Source organism: Channa argus, chromosome 13, assembly GCF_033026475.1.
Source record: "Channa argus isolate prfri chromosome 13, Channa argus male v1.0, whole genome shotgun sequence".
NCBI lineage: Eukaryota > Metazoa > Chordata > Actinopteri > Anabantiformes > Channidae > Channa > Channa argus.
Window position 1 is genome coordinate 27,078,657 of NC_090209.1, and position 16,911 is coordinate 27,095,567.

The 16,911-nt window shown below is 38.2% G+C and overlaps 1 protein-coding gene across 3 annotated transcripts in view; it reads right to left on the reverse strand.

Moving 5' to 3' along the window:
* The window catches only part of elk1 (ETS transcription factor ELK1), a 31,042-nt gene that overhangs the window by 13,877 nt on the left and 254 nt on the right, over positions 1-16,911 (reverse strand). For 2 of the 3 annotated variants that reach the window (XM_067526549.1, XM_067526547.1), the window contains exons 2-3: positions 16,101-16,371; positions 121-329 (exon numbers count right to left, since the gene is read on the reverse strand). In XM_067526549.1, coding sequence (XP_067382650.1) covers positions 121-329; positions 16,101-16,125 — 234 coding nt within the window. In that variant the 5' untranslated portion in view covers positions 16,126-16,371. Of the gene's footprint in view, positions 1-120; positions 330-16,100; positions 16,907-16,911 lie in introns of those variants that run through there. The other variant, XM_067526548.1, reaches the window with a different exon arrangement.

Genomic DNA, 16,911 nt, shown 5'->3' on the forward strand with positions numbered 1-16,911 from the left:
TTGTACTTCATTATCACTACCTTCTAGTAGCATGTCAGTGTTCATCAGTCTGTGGCAGCTCATGTTGTGTTTGTTCTGGTGTAATAACAGTAGTATTACCAGTATTAGATTACTTAGTACCTTATCGTAGTAGTATCTGAGTGCCCGGCTAAGCTTGTCATAGTTCATGTTGTGTTTGTTCTTGCGAAGTCCCCACAGTCGTGCCACCTCCTCAGCATCCAACAGCTTAAACTCTCCATCCTCACCTGTCCAAGAGATCAAGTGGCGCTGCCGCTGGTCCTCCAGCAGGTGCAGCAGGAACTGCCACAGCGTGATAGAGGGGTCCATGGCTAACATAAGAAAGTAAAAGCTGTTACTATAATTTATCATCCAACAAATATCATGACAGGCCTATTTACAACTTTAAAATCCTGTGAGTTTTCTTCACTAATCACATCTGTAAAGCAAAAAAGCTTTTTGTAATATAAAAAAGATAATTTCATTCCAAACAGGTCTGGATGCATTTTGTTCTGAGAACCAACTGCATTTTGGAGAGATCACATCTTACACACAACGATATGTAGACAAACAAAGTGAAGAACAAACTCTCTTTTCAATATGTGCAACATAACAGCTTTAAATACATGAAACTGACTAAAAGTAAACATCACGTTATTAGAATCTCTAACATCAGGGAGAGAATGATGCAGAAATAATCATGTGCTACTAAGAAAGTGTGCTTTCTGAACAATTTGGAGCCTCAGCACTCCTGCCTTGTAATGTTCCTCAAGGCAAGAGAATCTGAAAAACCACCCAAACTCTGGATTTAACTTTAATTCCATCTTTAGAGTGGGCTTGCTAAGAACCAGGGCCCATTTTACAAAAATGTCTTAAATCTTAAGATAGTAAGATCGTAAGTAAGTAAGTAAAATGTATTTATATAACACCTTTCACAGATAGAATCACAAAGTGCACAATGTAAAAAGAGAAAATATTAAAGACAATAAAACTTTAAATATAAAATAAAACTACATCAAGGATGCAACCATAAGAGCCCAGTCAGCTAAAAGCTTGTCTGAAGTGTCTTCAGGTGCTTTTTAAAAGAATCTGCATAATCAGCAACACGCAGAGTCAGTGCACAGTCTGGGAGCCACAGACTGAAAAGAAAGATCCCTCCGAGTTTTAAAATGGGTTTTAGGGACCACAAGCAGATTTTGACCTGATGACCTCAATGCTCTCGAGGAGCCATAAGGGGTCAGCAGGTCAGAAATGTACTCAGGAGCGTTGCCATGAAGGGCTCTGTAAGTGAGCACCAAAATTGTAAAATCAATTCTAAATTTGATTGGTAAGCAGTGAAGAGAAAATAAAACCAGTGTGATGTGGGATCTTCTACTGTTTCTAGTTAAAAGCCTCACTGCTGAGTTCTGAACAATCTGAAGACGATTTATAACACATCTGTTAAGACAAGTAAAGAGTGCGATACATTTTCCTCATTTTAGAAATATTCCGTAAGTGATAGAAACAGTTTTTAACCATCTGTCCTGAATGTTGATCTAAAGACATGGATGGATCAAATACAACTCCGAGGTTCCTGAGGCTTCACTGAACAGAGGAGCCCAAAGAATCAAGATGTTGCCTGTGGAATTTTCTTATCTGGGGCAACAATCAAAGTTTCTGTCTTTTTTTGGATTTAGTTGAAGGTAGTTACTGCCCAACCACTCCTTAATACGAGCCAGACATTCCAACATGCTACACAACAAGTGAAACTCAGACTCCCTGAAAGAACAATATAAATGAATATCATCAGCATATAAGTTATAAGACATATGCTGAATTATCTGAGCAAGAGGTGTCATATGCAATAAAAAAAGTGACCTAAAACTGATCCCTGTGGTACTCCACATGAAAGAGGCATAATGTCCGACATGATCTGGTTTATTACAACAGAAAAAGTTCTATCAGTAAGATATGAAGAAAACCACTGACCCAGACAAACTATTAACATTTTAACTGTTTAAAACGCTGAGGTTAGATCCAGTAAAACCAACACTGTGTACTGGCCAGAGTCCGCCTCATTCAAAATGTCACTCGACACTTTAAGAAGGGCTGTCTCTGTTGAGTGCATTTTGTGGAAACCTGATTGAAAGTTGTCCAAGATGTGATGAGGATGCATATAAGTGGAAAGTTGTTTTTTTGGACATCAAAATTTTGGATATGAAAGGCAAATAGATTAGATATGGGCCTTTAGTTTATAGGGTCAGGAGGATCCAGGTTTGGCTTTTTAAGAATTGGGTTCACTACAGCTTGTTTATAAAAGGAGGGGACCATGCTAGAAGAAAGAGACAAGTTTATCATATTTACCAGACATCAACCAAGCGAATCAGTAGCATTTAACAGTAAAGTTGTTGGAACAATGTCAACAGGGCTAGAAGAAGGTTTCATCTTTTGTAAAAAAAATTAGGACCAAGAGTAGAGAGTAGAACCTCTGGTATAGTTGTGCGAGGAAGGAGAAATAATGTCACTGATGTTCTGCACTTTACTGACAAAGAAATGAAAAAATCTGTTACAGTCAGCTTATGAGTATACAGACACTTGTGGAGCTGAGGGCAAGACAATATTTTTAATGGTATCAAACAGGACTTTAGGATTTTTCTTTTTCGAAGATATAAGATTAGTGAAATAATTTGATCTGGCCTGTTTAATTGTGACATTTAGAGATGTGATCCGCTCCTTAAGATGTACATTTACATTTAGTCATTTAGCAGACGCTTTTATCCAAAGCAACTTACAAGTGAGGTACAAGGCAGCAAAAATCTAAGACAAAGAGAAAACATCAAAGCAAAGTCCTATCAGAAAAGTGTTCACAGTTCAAGAGATACAAGTGCAAGAGAGCAGAAAGGTTTTTTTTTTTTTTTTTTTTTTTTTTTTAAGATATTTAAGCGCATAGGAAGATGCGGAAGAGTTCAGTTTTCAGCAGTTTTTTGAATATTTGGAGAGAGTCAGCTGAGCGTGCAGCGTTTGCTAGCTCGTTCCACCATCGTGGGATTATTGCGCTGGATGTAATCTGTGTACTTCGAGTTTAAAGGTTTTCCACAAACTCTCTACTTCTACAACTTCTCCTGAGACTAAAGATGCTTTCATTCAGCCAAGGACAATGTTTTTGAGGAAAAATAAGACTATGTTTAAGTTGTGCCACATTATTTAAAACAGACACACGATTATTAAATGACTGAACTAATGACTCAGCATCAGAACACTTATTAAAAGAACTTGGATCAAATAAAGAAGAAAACCTACAACAGCCATCAACCATCAACAGCAGCTTGATTTCTAATACGTCGTTGAGTGATCACCTTAGATGGAGCGGACTCCATATAAAAGGACAAATTAAAGAATAAAAATGTGATCACTCACTTAAATATCGCTGATAGACATTTGATCTACACACAGGCCCAAACTGAAAACCAAGTCCAAGTCCAAGGCCCTTTGTGTGTGTGGGACCAGAGACATGCTGTGTGAAGTTAAAGGATTCGGTCAAAGATATTAATTCTAATGCCGTGTTACAGGAAGCGTCATCTATGTAGATGTTAAAATCACCAACTATTCACCAACTAGACTCCAATTTGATAATAGTGGATAAAAACTAATCTCAATCTCATCTAAAAACACACGCGCAGGACCAGGAGGTCTGTAGATTCAAACACAATAAAAAGACTTTGTAGTGCCAACCTTAGACATTTGGTTTTCAAACGAGCTGAAGGAGTCCTAACGCAATTGCCTGCAGGAGAAATAGTCATGGTCTACAATGGCAAGTCCTCCTCCATGATCTGTTTTGCGGGCTTTACCAAACCCTTAGACAGACCAAACTCTCCTGCAGCTGAAAGAAACTGCCTGAACCTTTGTCTTTAAGTAGGTTGTTGTGTATTAACTGCCACAGCAGTACATCTTTGCCACGCTTAACAGTGAGTAGTAAACTAGGGTGTTTTGTAAAACAAACACTACAACAATAAAATGTGAGCAGCTCTCCTAAATGTGATCTGTCAAAAGTCAACTCAACTCACACTCAAAAGTTCACAAGTGACAACCAAGTTTGGGATAATAATACTTTACCAGATGAAAAATAATGGAACTAGAACAAGTCAGTATCATCTTGTGCCTGTCCAGGACATGTATGTATGAGAGCAGTAAGACAGTGGTGAGGTGCTGTAGGTGTGACAGAGGAGTTCACGGTGGAGGTGGGTCTGCATCAAGGATCGGCTCTGAGCCCCTTCTTGTTTGCTCTGGTGATGGACAGACTGACAGATGAGGTTAGACAGGAATCTCCACGGACTATGATGTTTGCGAATGACGTTGTGATTTGTAGTGAGAGCAGGGAGCAGGTGGAGGAAAATCTAGAGAGGTGGAGGTCTGCTCTGTAAAACAGAGGAATGAAGCTTAGCCGCAGCAAGACAGAATACATGTGTGTCAATGAGACCCAGGTGGAACAGTGAGGTTATAGTGAAGAAGGTTCAGAGCAACAGAGAGTGTGGAAAAGAGGTGAAGAGGCGAATGCAAGCAGGTTAGAACAGGTGGAGAAATGTGTCAGGTGTGTTGTGTGATAAAAGAGTATAAGCAAGAATGAAAGGAAAGGTGTTCAAGACTGTGGTGAGACCAGAGATGTTGTTCGGCTTAGAGACAGTGGCACTGAAGAAAAGACAGGGGGCAGAGCTGGAGGTAGCAGAGCTTAAGATGTTGAGGTTCTCTTTGGGAGTGACGAGGATGGACAAGATCAGGAATGAGGACATCAGAGGGACAGCTCATGTTAGATGTTTTGGAGATAAAGTCAGAGAGGACAGATTGAGGTGGTTTGGACATGTTCAGAGGACAAACTATGAATATATCAGTATAAGGATGCTGAGGTTGGAGCTGCCAGGCAGGAGGTCTAGAGGAAGACCAAAGAGGAGATTTATGGATGTAGTGAGAGAGGACATGAAGTTAGTTGGTGTGAGAGAAGAGAATTAGATGGAGGCACATGATTCACTGTGGAGACCCCTGAACGGGAACAGCCCAAACGAAAAGAAAACTAGATGGGTGAAAATCTTGCAACTGGTAAAACTTGTCTATGTTATTATGGGGTGACGGTGGTAGAGCGGTCATCCACCAAATCCCCCAGTTATTGGTTCAATCCCTGGCTCCTCCGGTCACATGTCCAAGTGTCCTTGGGGAAGACACTGAACCCCAACTTAGTTGCACCAGGTGACCGTTGGCCAGCTGCATAGCATCTCCCCCATCGGTGTGTGAGTGTGTGTGTGAGTGTGAGTGTAAATGGATAGGTAAGAAGCAGTGTAAAGCGCTTTGAGTGCCAACAGGTACAAAACTCTTAAATAAGTTCAGACCATTTACCATTTATTTTACTATGAATAACCAACTAAAACACAGATGCTACCTGCAGGTATCTCTGCACCTGTTGCAAGTCAAGCGACTGCTATTTACTAAACTGTTCAAACACAGCACATTGTTTTTAACAAGATGCATTTTATTTTCCTGTTAAAAGTCTTTATTGACTATTTAACACACACACACACACACACACACACACACACACACACACACACACACACACACACACACACACACACACACACACACACACACACACACCATGAGCTCCATTTAATTTAGATGTAATTAAAGGGTGGAGTAACACTCCTGCCTGTATGTATCGTATTATGCATTATTCAAAGACTCACTAATGGCATATCAGTGTTTAAAGCTACAAAACATAATACTCTGGTCCTTCAGAATTTGGATCAATTAAACACCTCATATTTAAAAGGCTAAGTCTACAGATGTTATATTTATGTGTCAGATTCACATTTAATCAACATTCTTTCTCTGGTTTTTATCCTGACCTGTTATCAGTATTTATAATTCCCTATAACACTGTATTATTTCTGACTTATCTGCAAAAAACAAAACAAAACCAAAACGAAAAAGGACATACAACATTGAATCCCTTAAGTTATTTTCAACTTTTAATACAAAAGCTCACGTTGGAAGAAAAATTTAGTGTTTCATTCAAAACTAAAATCCCTTATTCATAGAAATAACACTAAAATACTTTTTTACCTTTGATATTAGTGGACGACCCTTCTACTTGCTGACCTTCATTACTAACTTTTAACATTTAATAGAAACATTAGTAGTAAAACACAGTTCAACACTAGAGAATGAAACACTACAGCTTCCAAGATGATCATACAGTTGATATGTATTTGATGATTTAAAAATACAGTGAATTAGAAATTCCTGCTCCTGCTCCACAAATAATTATTTTATAATACAAATTGATTCATTTTGCTAAGTGCATTTTTTGTTTACAATTGTTTGAAATAATTCACATATTTTCAATATTCATAAAACATTCATTTAGGTTGAGTATATTTGTCTGTCATTTGCTAAACTTCTTCCGTTTTTTTCCCCATTAAAAAGTTGTTATTACAGAATTTTTCTTATCAAATTTAAGACTCATGAAGGATTCATTGCCTTATAGTTTGTGCAGCCTACTAAGACAAATGTGTGATTTGTGATATTATTAACTGGCTATGTTAATAATAATCCTAAAAATTGCAAAATTAGACAGAACTTATGTCTACATAAGCTAAAAAAACCTAATCAAGACTTTAATTTAAAACAAACTTTGTGAACCTTGTGAGGCCTTTAAAGGAAATAAGTCACTTGATTCTTTTAAGGCTTTAAGACCTGCAGGTACTCTGGCTTTACAGACACACCAATAAATGAATGTGGTATGAATAATGATGGATGTAGAGCCAGACACAAGTAGACCGAGAACAAGCACACAAAGAATTAAACTGAATAAAGACTCTTCAAGAGCAATGAAGGGACTCTCCTTAAGAGAAGGTCAACCTTAACCAGATCACAGCGAGAGGTGCAAATAAGGCTCATTACAATTGGCTGACCAGTTGCATAACTAACCCATCAATCACCGTGGAAACTATTGCCATGGTGAGGGACCTTTAATCAATGGTAACCAATGGAGAGGCATGAGGGACAAGAGACATATAAACAGAAAGAGAGAGACACATGTGAAGAGGCTGCTGTTGTGTAGTAGTCACAGCACTTTGCTCTGCAGGAGGGAAGGCTGTGCAATTAATCAAATTTTGATTAGGATTATGGCATCGAACCATTATGAGAGCAAAATACTCCAGTTGGGTCTTGCGTTATAAACCCACCAAATCTCTTTCCTTTATAGTGGTGAACCTTCACCTCTCACTCAAAGCTTAAACTCTTTTATCCAGGCTTCTGCAGGTTTAGTACAGCCAAATATTCTACACAACAAGATGGTTCACCTGCTACAACCTGTCACAGAAAAAGAGCCACAAGGGTGAACCAACAATAATTACAATGGCAATTCTTTAGGTTGGTGGTCAGTGTCAAACTCTGATCCATAGATGTTTGTATGTGGACTGCAAAGTGTTTCATGTTGAGCCTATTTTGACAAGATAATTTAAGGGGTGCAGCATGGCCATCTTGGTGCACTTGCCTAAAGATTTGGAGGCTGAAGCTTAGTTTGTAGAGCAGTCATTTACGAACCAGAGGCTCAGTGGTTCGACTGCAGGCCCTCCTGACTCCATGGTGGTGTCCCTGGCCAACACACTGAACCCCACAGTTGTTCCCAGTCGCTTTGGATAAAAGCATCTGCTGAATTACTAATTGTAATTGTTATTGTAATATGACACCAACTATAAACTGTAGTGCAGCTAATAAGAAAAACAGGTGCTTGTTCAAAAATATGATACAAAGTGTTCAAAGATGAAACACAAACACATCTGAACACACCCTACAAACAGCAAGCAAAGTAAAGATGCTCTGCTTTGGTTGAATAAAGTTAGATGAAATCAGATATAAGAGGTGTGTCAGAAAAAACAAGAATAACATGACACCTTCACATTCTTGCTTAGGCTGCATTTAGAGATTCTATCTAAAATGACTTTATACAACCATACCAGAGCATTTACATGGTGCTTGCTGTTTGTTGCAGGGCGGCTAAACACGTTTACGTGTCCACTTTCAACACTTGCCAACTTCATTTTGAACAGGCACCCTTTTCTCCAACTCACTGCACTACAGTTTATAGTTAGCTTTAGAAGACTGTTTTCCTGTGGACATGCTTTTCCCCTTACCTTAATTTTTACCAACCCCAACCTGTTGTCCCTTTCTACTCTCGAGGCTCAGGATCTAATGTTTACTGTAACTTTTGTCTCATACTCTGCTCTCTCCCGATTGTCTGAATAAAAACGCAGCAAGAAAAGCACCCACACATTTCTGCCATGATGGCCATATTGTGCCTCTCAAACAATCTCATCAAAATATACCTCAACATAAAAAACTTTTTGGTCTCTTCGTTTCTGAACCTGAACCAGAGTTAGCCAATAACCATTTACCAAAAAGTGCCATTGTAGTACCTGTCAATGTGGGAGAAAGTGTAGAGAAAAACTCAAAGAGACGTTATGAACATCATCTGCTTTCCATTATTATAGGGCATGCAAGATCTTGCCACAGTAAATTTTAAGTCATCAATGCTGATAAAAAAAAATCAGAACAAGACACGGCTAAATTAACTCCTGACATTAAAAGGCTGCTCCTATTCATTAGAGTCCTCCATTTTTGTTTTGTCTTTTAAATGTGCAATAATGTGAAACATCAAATTCTTTTGGAAACTAAGCACATTTAAAACACAGTTCAACAGTAGCGGTACTGTCCCTGAATGCTTCAGGATTTAGTTCACGCTCTGGTGGTCCCAGCACCGCACAGAAGACACCAAGCAAAACTCTTCAGCGCAATGATCACACGATGATGGAATGAGCTACCAAAGTCTGCACGCTCAGCAAACTCACTGCCAATATTCAGAAATCTGCTGAAAACAGAACACTTCTGCACTTTCCTATGCACTTCAATCTAATGATTAAAAACAACAAAAAAACATCCTTTCTGCTTTTTCTTGGACTTGCATCTCATGAAATGTAAACACTTGTCTGAGAGAACTTTGCTTTTATGTTTTCTCCATGACTTAGATTTCTGCTGCCTTGTACCACACTTTTAAGTCGCTTTGGATAAAAGCAACTGCTAAATGACTACATGTAAATGTATGCCTGGAAACATAACACTGTACACATTTGTGTTGTAGTTTCAGAGGTAGCATTTTTACTAAAAGTGGTACGAGTATTATTAGTACATTGTGTATTCTTATACTGCATTATAGATTTATTCTTAAATTGTTAAAAGCCTGTGTTTCAATACACTAAAAACAACTGTCTGAAGTCACTGTAGTATGAGACAAAACTTGAATGAAGGTTCCAAGGACCATCACTGAAGCTGGCCATGTGGCTATGGTGCTCTTGACTTAAGCTCCAACTAAACTACTGCAGATGTGTTTACTTAAAACTGTGGAAGGCCAGTAAAATTCAAAATTTAAATTACTAAGAGACATTTCATGTGAAACTCCAGTTGGCTTCCAAGTAAAGTTGTCAGATTGGAGGAAAAAAAGCTTTATCCTTTAGGAATTAGAGTGATTGTGGGTGTGTCAATTTCTAACTCTTTGGAAGAAAGTAAAAAACCAAATAGTATTTCCCAAAATGTAAAACAACTTCTTCTTGTATTTAGTTCAACTCAAACATTATTAATCCCACTAAAGGGGATTTTTTTTTAGAGCAGCTCATACAGTAATACACATACACTTTTACTCTCTCACTCAGTTTCTCTCCCTCACACACACACCCACACACACACACACACACACACACACAAATAGTAGAATAAAAACATAAGAGCATATAAATGAATCATCAACCGGCATGCACTACAGAGAATTTAATAGTCAAACTGAAGAGCAGATATTCCACAGTTTATTTGACTGGCCATGAAAATCCAAAACAGAGTAAATATAACTAGAGACACTAACACAGGTTTAATGTCACAGTTGTGAATCTGATGTACCAATACAATGGAACTAAAGGGCATGCCCAGACATTACAGAGCACTGCTATACAAGCTGATCTGCATTGTTTGTGTTCATGTCAATCATGTCACTCCATGACAAGGGCAGAATGAAGTAGAATCTACAAACTGGTAATTCAATTCTTTAAATGTTGTAATCAGAGGTAATATTGCTTTAACACAGTCAGCTGTACTGTCCACATAAAACCTCATTTTCGAAAAACCAAGACCCTTGTAAATATTGTCCACAATCTTCAGAGACTCCTTTATTCAAGCTTAAATGTTGCACATTATCAAAGCTGGAAAGTTCAATGCTTTTAGAAGGAAAATGTGTCATCCAGTGGAGTGTTGTGTCTGGCTAATGTGATTTTATTAGTTTTTGGACAACAACTAAGGTCTATGGCATCAATGAACAAGCAAATCTAGGATGCAGGCTGACAACCAAACGTGAGTAGAGAATCACAATTTAACAAACTTGGTGCCACTCATTAAGAATTAACAATTGACAGTATTGTTTCCAGATCAGACCTCTGATCTTACATATGAAAGTTAAATCCTTTGTTTTCCTCTTTAGCCATATCAATGTACAGTAAGGGGACAGAACTGAAGTGTACGTTTCACATGCTCAGTACAAAAAATGGCAGTTGTGCAGTTAGTGCATTGGCACTGCTGAGAGAGGTCCTTGGGTATAGAGTCTGTCCTGACCTTCACAAACTTGGTTGGTGATTTAATTTATACTTCAACAAATACATATATTTCACACATATATACATATTTACCGAGAACAGACACAACCTAGAATATCGACATTGGATATTTCAAATAAAAACAATTCAGAAAATAGATTTATTTAATCTGAATTAAAAAAATAAAAGAGCAAAGCATTGAGAAAACTAAATTATTTAAGAGCATTCTAAAATGAATTTCTATTATTTCCGTTTTTTAATGCATTTTTCTAGGGAGCCTTTTGTGTCCTTGATGTCTAGCAAAAGATAATCTGCAACCATAGTGAATCATGCCTCCGGTGCTTGTATTAATTAGATTGTGTTGTATAATTTAGTGTATAAGACTGCAGAGGTTATCTGCTGTCATTCAACATTCTCTAGTATAATCACAGGCTGTGATCAGTAGTAAGCTTTACTGTAATACCGTAGTATTTTTATATTCTCAACCAAAAAAAACAAAAACCAGAACAACATTTGATTTTTTTAAAATTTTATTTTCAACTTTGTTGGCCTATTCAGTAAAAGATTAAATAATTTACTAAATGCTATAAAATCCCAAACTTAGTCACACTAGATTGTTGCAAATTTCCTTAAAATAAACTACACTTACCCAGCATGTTTCAACTTTACTACTGCTACTGAAAGCTCCTGAGTCACCAGGAGAAAACAAAGGTTCAGCATCTCAAAGCCATTTTGACAAGAGGATTTAAAATGTTTGGTCAGATTTATTGTGCAACCAGACTTGCAGTCATTATCTTCCCACATGTATTGAGCTATGTCTTATCCCCATGTATCCTGAAGTGAAGCCACGCTGTTACTGTTTACTGCAGTCACAGTGTTGAAAATTGTAATCTTATCTAAATGTATCTAAAGGTATGAACAAGCTGTAGAGTTGATGGGCGTTGTCATGTAGGCAGGTTCTCCTAAGAGACAGCTAAGTATGTCCTCACACAGCCTTTATTTGGAACGAATAAGAACCCAAGTTCAGTTTTTGTCAAGTGTACCGGGGACTTAACATTTTTTATTTATTAAGTCTAATTCTAACAGTCTACATTTCCAACTACTTTGTAAACTATTTAACACTTGATACTAAAAAAAACAATGACTTTGCTCTACCCCATCTACAACTCATTACACAAATGACTGTCAAGCTTAGAGTAGAGGTGAAGATAGAAACCAAACCACAGGTGCGTTCACTTTCTCTACTAGAGCAGCAGAATGGTTTCCCCACCACATCCTGTTCTTCTGTGGTTTCTCATCTTGTTGACACCAGTCCATCACAAATCTCAACTACAGCCAGAAGATATTAACCAATGCTGAGAACCCACGGCCTCACTGTGTTAAGGGACATCATGTGCTTCCCTATAAACACAGTTATGCCTGAGTAATTGTCCTGTGGGGTTTTAAATCACATGCAAATGTAATAAAAGTCACCATCAGAATCCCATCCCTCTCACATTCCCTAGCTGAAGAGAAGTGTGTTTACTCCTCTCTGATTGTTTAAAAGATAAGGCCAGTGATTTTCTGTATTTTTGTTATTTTCCACAATCCCCAAGAAAACGCTTATAACTAAACAATAAACTGTGTCTACTCACTTAACGCCTGGGAATCCAGAACCTGACATTAGCCAATTCATATGTGCCACAGATCTGTTTTGTTGTTGTTCTAAGTTTATTGAAGATATTAGTTTGGGAAATAATGACCATCAGTTTTTACTCCAGTCTTACTTGCAGAAATCAATTTTAGAGATTATATAAGTCAACAGTTATTTTCATCCTTTAGAGTTCTTTTATTGAAAAAATATAAAACTTATTTTTCTTAATTAAAGAAAATGTTGCACAAGGTAGTAGAGTGTTCCCCTGATGTGCTTTTAATAGTTTATCAAAGCAACAATGGGGTTTAGGGTTGTGTTCATGTTCAGAATGGTTAAACTGAACAGGCTGCAATTTCTTACATTTGTATTGAGCCTGAAAATTATGTAGTGTTTTTGGTTTATTTTCACAGATTTAAAGTACTGGCTTAAATTAATAAATTCAGAGTTTAAAAGATGAGTGAAACTGATTTCCTCAGTGTCTTTTTATACCCATCTAAGTATTTTAAGAATTTATCATTAAAATAAAATCAATGTTAATAAAGTGATCACACGGTCATTACTACATTGCCAAAGCCTCTGGGCTTAGAGGGTCAGTCTGTATGATGTTCACACATGCACCTGGTTGGTTTTGGAGCAGCACAATTAGGCTGAGGATGATATCAGAACCTGTCAGGCCTTGCCTGATAATAACTGTGAATATGAAACTCTTTAACGTTAGCAGGTGAAGTAAGTAGCAGAACTAGAGAACTGAGAACTGTGTGGTTTATAACCAAGTTGATTTCTGAAATTATTAGGCCAACTGCACACTTTTGAGTAAATACTGTAGTTGTTCAGTTGTGGACACAGCTGTGCGGTCAGATGTTCCTCATCTTCAGCTATCATCTTACTCCACATTTCTCCACCACCTGCCACTGAAACATCTGTACTGAACCTGGTTGTTCTTAACAGAGAATGGTATTTCATTAGCTCTCTGCCCATCAAACTGACTGCGATTACACAGAAGAATTTGTGCGGAAGTGTGCATTTACAGTTTTCTAAAAACCAGCAGACACACTAATATTTAAGGAAAGTACATCTGAAAAAAAATGTGATGGCAGTTTCATCTCAAGTTTTCAGGTTTACTTTAAAAACATAATTGGAGCCTTAAAAAGGTGACAAGAATAGCTGACGAACACCTGGGATGCAGCTGATGGCTCAGGTACATTATTATGATAAACGTGAGAATTAACAACACAAATCCAAACAGGGTCAACAAATTTTGAGTCTTTTAACTCACTGCTTGAAGCATCTACTGGGAGTAAAAGCTTCTTTGTTTGTTTAATAAAACTGATCATTTTAATGGTGTTTATCTATTTTGTGCGCATAAACTTAAGGAAATTATTGATCCATGCAGCAAAAAGGCTCTTGTATCACGTGCTGATACAAGAGTCATCAGCTGCTGTGCTTTTTGACTCAGACCATGTCATCAGAAACATGTCATATCACACAAATACAGTTTAACACTCACATTGGAGTGCGTCAGTGCTGCCATGACAATATGTGAATATTGCATCACTGACCTAAGACTGCCTCCACGATAACAGTCACCATCACATCTGTAATAAGATGGGATGCTGATGTCAGTCTGACAACACAGTTTTAAACCAGTGTCCTTCTTAAGAAACCTTCCACTGAGATAAATTATATATAAAATTACACAAATGCTGACTGTTATCCTTTTCATTCAAGCAGTAGTTACACAACATGTAGGTAAAAAACACCACAGTCCACCAAGACAAAAAAGAGGGGTTAAATTGTGTTTAAAATTACCAATTCATTTCTAAATTAATGGTCACTTCAACAAATTCCATACAGACAGAATAAACCCTCAATAATTGTCTCTATTCATGTTTAGCATTTGTCAGTCTGAAACCTGCATTAGTTTATTTGTCTGTGTTGCAGACCTGAATTTGTTCTCCAACTCTTCCGTCAGGCAAACTGCCCCAATGAGATTCTTCTTTATTTCAACACTGCGAGGAGAAACTTAGATGCCGTCCCAAATGTCCAGAATGCCACCAGAGATTTTGCTCATGTGCAGCTAAATTTGGTAAGGTCCAAACAGCAATGACTATTTGCAGGCAGGTGGAAGGCATCATGCAGTTGCATTTACTACCAATTACCGATTATCTAGTTTTGTAACTATTTAAATTAAAACCTTATTTCATTGTGGAGCTGTGCACAGTGTATTTGAGGTAGAATTTTCCATAATCTCTCATTTGAAGTGAACACGAGATTACTACTAACTACCTTTATAACTCCATGAAACATTAATGACTTAGATCCGTGCTACATACAAAGTGTTAACCCTGTTTTCATTTTCATATTAATAGAATTTATATCAGCTTTATAAAGAATCGTCAAGATGCCGGTCAGATTTATAGTGTCTGTATGCGGCAAATTAGCTGTAATGTGTGGTTACCTCTGGTGAGAGGAGAATTGATGACCAAAGCACATCAGCTCTCAAATACTTGATCTGTAACAACTTCAGGCAAGTCACAGATTCTAATTCTAATTCTGCTTATTGATTCCAGTTCTCATTATTTCCCCGTTTTTATTAGAAATCTTGAAAAAGGATCTAATGTTTAGACAACGTTTACTGCTGTTTCTTGTTTATTTATTACCACCACTACTTAAAAGGTGAGATTTGTGGAAAAGTCATGACTTAGGGGTTGATTTAGCAAAAGTTCCTTAAGTTTGTTTTTCCACACCTGTAAAGTGTGGAGTTGTTTATCATTTGTAAGATGGATCTAGGACTGTCTCCTATGCAGTGAGGAGACAGTTTGGAACAGGGCTCATAGACTACAAGACACATTGTCCCATCTTTTAGTTCAATAGCTGTGCTACTTTAAATGTTTGGTTAGTTTTAATCTGCAATCAGACATGCAGCTAATGAGCTTTCCACATGCATTGTGCTGTGTCTCATTTTTTGAATGAGACAAAGCTGAAGTCACACTTTTGACATATTTATGTCAGGCTGATGTTAAAGCATCTATAGGGGGATTGTTGAAAAATACCTTGAAACACCTAACTTTTTATGTTGTAAATTTGCAAAGTTAATAAAAGTTTGTTAAAACTTATCATGCAGCATTATGTAAAACTGAAGCTGTATAAAATGGACAACAGTTGGTTTGTAGTACCAGAAGACACACCTGCTTTCAGTAAACGCAGTTCTAAAAGTCCTTCTCCGGTATCTGATGCTATGTGAATACAAACCTGATTTCCCCCACTTGTTTTTCTCCTGGAGAGCGCTGACTCCCACTAATTTCATGTAAACACGCTGAATGTAGAAACTCCTAAATTTCTGCCATGTGAAGTTTACTGCACTCAGTCTTTGGTTAGCAAAGCTCTGCCATCAGTAGATGTGTCTCAGTGGGATCTACAGTACTGTCAAAGCACAGACAACCACACGTTTCTCTCACGAGTGTCAACTTCTATCTCAAACTGACCAAAATGTGCACAGTGTTAATAGACTTCAAGTGTAGACGTGCTGCAGGCTTCTACAAGCCTCTGGCATGACATTACAAAGCAGCTCCAAACCCAACATTCAACATCACAATAAAACGTGCTTTAATATCCCCCACACACAGCTGCAGGCGGCTGCAAGGCCTCAGCGTTCACACACCTGTTGCAACACTGCTGCTTCCCTCCGAACTGCACACGCACACATTCTCTTTCACACGCACGCGCGCGCGCACACAAACACACAGCTGTATCCTCTATTACCAACGTGTTACACAGCATGAGCAGCTCCATCTGCAGCATCTTACCGTTTATCAGCGGGTTTGAATCCATCTTCAGCGAAACGTTCAGTCTTGAGTGTTTTTGATTCCTGTCTTTCTGCACGGTCAGACCTCCTCCATGCCGTTTTGTTGTCTGTCTGTCTGTCTAGGTGTTTTCAGAAAGGTGGGGGGCAGGTTAGAGCTGTCAGAGCGGGGCTGAGGAGGACGAAACGTTCAGCAGCTTCTCTCCCGACCTGCAGGCATTATGTAACCGCTCCGAGCTGCTGCTGCCAGGATCCCCTGCCTCCATGCTAAAACACTGAGCGACAGCACGTAATTAAGTTCAATCAGCCCCCAAATGAAAAACACAACCACAAAATCCGAAATGTATTTTAGAAACTAAAAACTTCGCGTGTGTAACGTTACTGCCTTTTAGTTGTATATAACTTGTAGCTAATTAAAACTTAGGATATACCCTTAAATTCATAACGGACAGCTTTATCTTAGCATAAAAAGCATACTAAATTTGTGGGGATGTAAATAAAGTTGTTTTTGTCTCCGCTAACGCTGCATCCCTGCTGGCAGTGCCAGGATGTATTGACAAGCGTTGGTGAGCGCTAACTAGCTGACTGTGTGGCTAACTAGCATTGCTAACGCTCCCTTTCATTTCTGGCGATAAAATTGTGTTATTTTTTTCCTCAGTTTCCACAGCGGCTGTTTAAACTCCCAGCTGTTTCTGATTTTTTTTTTTTTGTCATAAAAGTTTCTTCAGTATTTTTTTCTAGAGGCTGAGGCTGTTGTCCTAGCTTGCTAACCAGCTAACCTAGCATAGCCTAGCCTGCTACTGTGACAGCCCCCC